We start from the raw sequence: 7240 nt of genomic DNA, 5'->3' as shown, positions 1-7240 counted from the left end.
TATATATATATACATATTTTTATTTTTATATTTTGTTGGGACTTTTTCAATATTATTGTTTAGATAATATGTAGTTTTTAGTTCCTTTTTGCTTATTTTTACAATAAGATAAGGTATGAGGTTTTTGTCCTTCATTATCTTAAAAGACGGACGTGATTTGAATGAACAAAAGAAAAATCTCAAGTAAGAGTAAAAAGAATGGAAATCATATATATATATATATATATAAAGAAAATTAAAGTAAACAAAAAGAAAAAAGAGAAGAAATTAAGAAGTGAATTGAGTGAAACAAAAGGACTTGCCTTTTCCATATAATATAAATAAGAATAGAAAATTTTTTATTCGTCTTATATTTGAAAATTCGTCTACGCACATACACGTACATTTATCATATTCTTAATATAGCAAATATTTACAAAATGTAAATATGTAGGCAAGTATGTAAGATAAATTGAAAACTATTTAGATTTTAAGATTAAAATAATTATGGCGTTGATATACAGGATAGTTAAATATATTTTGTTGTTAGTTTTAGAAGTTATGAAGTCTTTCAAAATATTTAGAGAAAATTTGAATTTAAAAGAGAATCATATAGTTTAGAATTGCAAAAAAGACTTCTAGAACTGCGAATAAATAAAGAGTCTCACACAAGTTGTTTACTTTACTTACTAATGTCACATTTTAAGTAAACAGTTTGCATAATATGTTGAGAATTTCCATTCGAACCACAGATGTCCCCACAGACCATATTCCACAGAACTCTTCTTAAATAGGTATGTGATAAGGTGGTTAAAATAGTCAGCAATATTAAATATTCTTAAAATTCGCTAACATTTAATTCTAAACTGCTTTACTTTGCGTTCTTCAGAAGGAACGCGTTCTTCAGAAAGAAGAAGACTTCAGTCTTCTCGGAAATGAGAACTTATAACTTAATGCACAAGACTTCGTACGTATAAGTTGTTGCAGGCCGACATTTCTTTTATTTTTTCCATATTACAATAATTATGAACTATTTTCGAAAGTTTTTTTTGACTTTCCTGATCGCTTTCATCAACAAATGATAAATTATATAATTTGAGATACTTTACAAGTGGCTATTTTTAAAATATTTCAAAATTTTCCGATAGAGCTCTAAATCCCTAATACGTTTAACGTGTTTTAGGCTTAAACTGTATGTGACAATAAAAGAAAACTATTTGTCATAAAGTTAAAAAAAATACAAAAATCTTGAAATTTAAATGCATGTATGTGCATAAAATGTTCTCATATAGGAAGTTAAGGAATAGTTTTAGAAAAATTGAAATTATTATATTATGTACGTAAATGTTATATATGTTATATTTGCTTGCAGTTAGATGGTGTTTCACAAAACCTAACCAAGAAAAATAACATACCAAAATATTGTGAGGCAAAAAAAGAGCGAATGGAAGGGGGTTTTTTATTTTTCATTTTCATTTGGTTTTGTTTATTTTTTGTTTTTAATAGAACAGTTAAATAGGGCGGGAGGATGTATTATATAACACTCTATATAATAATATACAAACTAACAGGAAGTACATTTATATATATAACAGTTTTATTTTTGGGGTGGTTTGGGTTTGAGTTCTTCCTTTTAATTTTCTTTGTTCATATTTTTTTTTTTGTGTTTTTGGTCTATTTGGTTTTTATTTTTTTTTTGTTTTGATTATATAACATAAAATTAATAATAATATTTATGTAGAAAATTGTATATATGGAGAATGGAGAAAATCAAACCAAAAACAAAAAGACAACAGAGTAAGGGACAAAATATAGAAATTTTATTATAAAAGTTCTAAATGTTTATATATAGATTTTAACTATAATATAAAGGATAGTCTGTCTCTGTATATTACTTAGTAGATCTAGACAATTATATTAGGGAGGGTGAGAGAGTATGATAAGGGAAAGAGTATGGTGGAGCGTATATAATAATATAATAAAATTATTTTATTTCAATTACTTTTAAAAATAATAATCGAGATTTTTCCGAGCAGATAATGAATTTGACAAGACAATTTTTAACTATTTTCAATGGTTTCGTACATAGAATAAATAATGAAGGTCCTTTTCATTTTTAGTTGGTTATTTGAAGAAAAAATAATAATAAAAAAAATATTATAAATTGTTTTTTTTTGTTTTTTTGCTTTTTTTTTTCTTAAAACTTAAATTTTATGATTTTTGTTTTATTGTAAAAAAACTAAGAAATTATCTTGAAAATATATGAAATGTATATACGCACACACTCTTAATATTAATAATAAATAAACACAGGGTGTATAGAAACCAAATGCCTTTATTTATTTTATTGAATTCATATGGAATTTGAAGAACGTTATGCCTACTATTTAGTTATTCTTTGATTGCAAGCTCTCAAACAGCTGATGTCAAATTGATAATATTATGGAGGTGTTCAAATTAAAAGATATAGTTTAGAAATAAGTACGGTAACTAGTTCATTATTTTAAAAAACAAGATATAATGGGTGTTTTCAAATTCTCTATGGTAATCTAAAATTGCTGTAATTTGCTTGTCCTAAGAAAACTTACATAATTGAGTTTAAAATACAAATTTTCAATTCAAAATTAAACTATTCCAAGATTTCGATTGAATACCGAAAAGACTTGTAATATATTATATTGAAGCTTAAAAACCAGGTTATTGATTGAAGCCAAAATATTCCAAAATAATCTTAATTTCTTAGTTAATTTTCCATTATAATGCCTGCAATTTTAAGTTACAGTGTCAGCTCCCATAATTTAATAATGCATCATTTATCGTATATTACCCTGTACCTATATATGTTCAACATATTTTTAACTAAAATACAATTTAAAGTGATTTAATTCAATAATGTTATAATAAATCGAGTTTGACAATAACCAAAAAAAATAAAATTACAATAAAAACGAAAAAACAAAAAGGAAGCCTTCAAAGATAAAGTATAAGTATACGGAGTATAACTAACTAATCATTCAATTTTTCAAATTTAGGTACGATGACTTTCGTAAAATCGTGATAAAAATCTTAAGTAATACAATAATATAATTTTCCCTTTATATAACAAAATTTTTTTTTTTTATATCCTGATTAGGAATTTTTTTTGTTTTGTTTTTGTAAAATGATGGTTACAATCTTAATAAAATTTATGATTTTATTTGTTAGAAATTAAAGGTTATACACAAAAATTACTGCTGTCTGGTTTTTCTTTAAGGCACGTACTATTAAATTTAGTTAATATGCATATGAGTCAATGTTTATGTAGATATGAGTAATATATTGTACACATTAATTATAAAAAATATGTACAAGTAATATTAAAATCTAATATGAAATTTGTGTCAGCAAATTCTTTTGTCTTTTAATTTGTAAAATTTGCCTTTTAAATGAAGCATTATGCAAATAAGATTATAACATTAAAAAATTTACAATAATTTCCAAGGATTATTCAATTATCCTGCCAGAATACTCATTTTACATAGTAACCACTGCTAATCTTTAAAATATTTTAATTTACAGGACATTATAAAAAGAAAATTCAGTTTTTGTTTTCTGGAAATCTTAAATGTTTTCTTAAATTTATACTGAATTCGAATTGAAATTTCCAAAAATAGGCAATACCTATTCAAATATTGTAATTTTAACTATAGTTAGTATGCAAAAATTAGTAACTAGTTCAAATACTTTTAAATTTTTTATTTAAAAAAAAAAATTGTTAAAAATTTATTGATTATAAATTGAATCTTATACAGCTATTCTGATTAAAAATTTATTACAAAATTTTCAAAAATGGAAGTGATTGTTTTAAAAATAAAATTAAAAATATTATGATTGCATGATTCTAGCACTTATTTTAATACATTCCTTGTCATTTCAACTTGAAACCTTATTTTTAATCTGTAAAAATATTGCAATTTAATTTTAATCGTGACAAATTTCTTAAATAATACGAAAATCAAATTATCAATACATCAGATTTGAAAAAAAAAAGAATACTTAAATTTAAATAAGAAAATTAAAATTTCAATAGAATTGTGGGTTTTTTTTTGAATAAAAATTATTCTCACTTAAATATTTTCCTAAAAATAAAATTATTATTTCTAATAAAAAAAAAAAATTAAATTTTGTTTTTGTTTTCTTAAAATTTAACGTGTTGAATGTAAAAGTGCTACAACTGTATCAACAAAATATAATATTGATGTAAATACACACATTACACCCATACCCAAACCAACACCTCTTTCACTTGTCCATTCCGGGTATTCACGTTCCGATACATATGAATTCCAATAATGTAAAGCTGTACCACCAACTGATATCCACATGAAAGCTCCAATAAAATTCATAATTGTATCAGAAACACCACTAAAAATTAAGAGTATATAGATATAAGTATAATTACTTTAAATTATTTAGCAATACTTACCGTTTAAAGTAATCTGTTGGACCAAATAGGAATGCAACTAATACAACTGCTGTATATATGAAAAATCCAACAAATACACCAGATGCAATTATTTCTGAATCAGCTGTTTTTTCTTCATTTAAATTCCATGTACCACCGATACCAAGAAAATAACCACCATCACCAACTCTATACATAATTATGACAGCTAAATTAAATACCTATATGCATAAAATAATGAGAAAGAGAAAATTAATAATTTATTGAAATTTTTTGAATTGTTGTGGTATAAAAATTATTAAAATCACTGTGTGAAACTTAATGGCATAATATTATTGTAATTAAAATATCAAGACCTGACTTTATAATTTATAAGGTCGCTACGATTAATACAAAAAAAAAATTTTTGAAAATCAAATCTAAAAATTGAAAAAAATTTTTATCACTCATAGGTTTTTTAAAAATTTTAATTTCAACTCCATATATCGTCTAACTTCATACTCAATTGAATTGAATTCTATATCAGTAGTTCTCACTGTCTAAATAAATTTAAGGTAGATAAAAAATGGTAATGCGGCCAGGATTTCGAAAATTTAGCCTTAACTTGAAACTTAACATCAATTCCAGCATTTAACAAATTTCAAACTCCATTCTGACTCTGATTACCGAGTACTCCGATGCTGAACGTAATTACATTTTTCATAAAACTTCTAATATGGAATCATAATTATAGTCTCATTTATTATAATTAAATTACATAAAATTAATTTTTTAAATTTCAACTTCAACCCAGACCAAGCACTACTCTCGCTCAGGAATTCAAAAATTTTGAAATTTTAACTCTACTGCTTTAATTCGCGTTACTCATTTTTAGAATTTCAACCAAACGACGAACTAGTAAAACAATCTCTTTTTTTAATATTATACGAATAACCAATGCAGTTGTTTATCTTTTATTATTAATTCTTATAAAAATAGCTTATAAAAATTAATGGAAATTTCTTCATACAACTTCAAAACAGATGAATAACGTAATCAAAGGAACAAGTCAAGGCAAAAAAATAAAAAAAAATTTTCTCCTCGAGCCTGGACTCGAACCTATCGCTTTCAATTCAATTGAGCTACAGGGGTATAAAGAAATTACCGGGAAATTTTTTATCACGTTGCCTCACAGTAATCTACATGATTACCAAGTATTTATTTACATGAGATTCTATATACAATCTTTTATTCGAAACGCACAATAACTTTTTTCAAGTTAAAAGTATTAAACAATTTATTTTATAATTACACACGGGACACAAAAGAAATAATATTGTATTTTCACATTCACTATTAAAAGTGACCATTATAACATTAACATTAACATATTAATAGTGAATAATATTAACATAACATTAACACACAGCTCTTACTTTCTTTTATATAAAATTACATATGATTTAATTTTTTGTATTCATATTCAATTACTTCAGAAATATAGTGTCACATATTATAAATGTTACTGTAAATGTTATGTTATTTAAAAAAAAACACCTTAAATCATAAGCATAAGTTCTCAACAACAAAAATAATAATAATTATGTAGGTATGTAGTAGAAAAGAGTTGTGTTTATCTTATCATACAATTTTTATTTATTTTTCAACCTTAATCGTAATTAAGATATAAATTAGATTATAAATGAATCATAATTATTAAATTTTTTTATATTAAATTATGAATAATATCCAATTATTGGTCTTTATTTAATAAAATTTAATTTTATTAATATTATTATAAAATTTTTCAATTTAATTATTTTTAATAGTAGCTATTCAATTAAAAATTTGCACATTCTTAATTTATTATTTAATTCAAATAATTTTTTAATTCATAATTATTTTTACCCACCAATTTTAAAACTTTTATTAATAAAGATAATAATGTTTCCTTATCCGCCATTTTGATTTTTTTTTTTTATATTATTTTCAAATAATTTTAATTTAAATTAAAATTTATTTAATTTTTAAGTAGAATTTTTTATTTATTTTAAAAATTTTAATATTTTTAATAAATTTTATAATTTAATTTTCCAAAAAATTTTAATATGAAAATTTTTGGATTAAAATTTACTTTAGACGTTTCTGTAAAAAATTTCGCTCGTTTCAAAGTTTAATGCTAAACTAAATAACATTTGCTCATAATTTTTTTTGTTTTCAAAAAGCTTACAATTAATTTTTTTTTTATTAAAATTATCAACAATTTTACAGTATTTTTTTTACATTATATTCAAAAGATAAGATAAAACAAAATATTTTTTGTTGACAAATTGATAAGATAAAAAAAAAAAAAAATTTTTACTCTCTTAATTCGCGTTTTTTTGTAATAACTGTAAAAATTTTAAATTCACTTGTATCGCGTGGTATGGTATGGTGTATGGGTGTTAAAATATGATTCATGCCCAATAACATAACAACATATGAATGAGTGAATTAACCTGTATGTTAACATACACAAAAAAAAATAACGAGTAAACATTTAACAGGTTCTTTTAATTTTTGATAAGAATAAGTTTTTTTTTTCTTTTAAAATAAATATTAAATATGTAGTATATGTTAAATGTTACATTACATGTTATGTTATAATAAAGACAGTATAATTAATTTGAGGGGAAAAAAAGCAAAAAAAAAAAAACAATTAAAATTATTGAAAAGCACCTACTTGGAAATACGAGGGGGGGGGGGGGGGGGGGGGGGGGGGGAAGTAACAAGTGTGTATATTAGAGTAAATTTTTCTATCAGGAGAAATTTATGCAATGTGTATGTGTTCAGCAGGTG

The 7240-nt window shown here is 23.2% G+C and overlaps 1 protein-coding gene across 1 annotated transcript; it reads right to left on the bottom strand.

Annotated features, from left to right (window-relative positions):
• Positions 1–4038: 4038 nt before the first annotated feature.
• On the bottom strand, positions 4039–6557 carry LOC129613546 (protein snakeskin-like). Its single transcript, XM_055527659.1, has 3 exons — positions 6315–6557; positions 4445–4644; positions 4039–4383 (listed from the first exon to the last, which is right to left on the bottom strand). The coding sequence occupies exons 1-3, from the start codon at positions 6363–6365 to the stop codon at positions 4164–4166; spliced, it is 471 nt and encodes a 156-aa protein (XP_055383634.1). The 5' UTR covers positions 6366–6557; the 3' UTR covers positions 4039–4163.
• Positions 6558–7240: the final 683 nt, after the last annotated feature.

This window comes from Condylostylus longicornis, unplaced genomic scaffold (genome assembly GCF_029603195.1).
Source record: "Condylostylus longicornis isolate FDR11 unplaced genomic scaffold, ASM2960319v2 ptg000084l, whole genome shotgun sequence".
Lineage (NCBI taxonomy): Eukaryota > Metazoa > Arthropoda > Insecta > Diptera > Dolichopodidae > Condylostylus > Condylostylus longicornis.
Note: the sequence above shows the minus strand (reverse complement) of the source record. Positions and strands in the feature narration are given on the sequence as shown.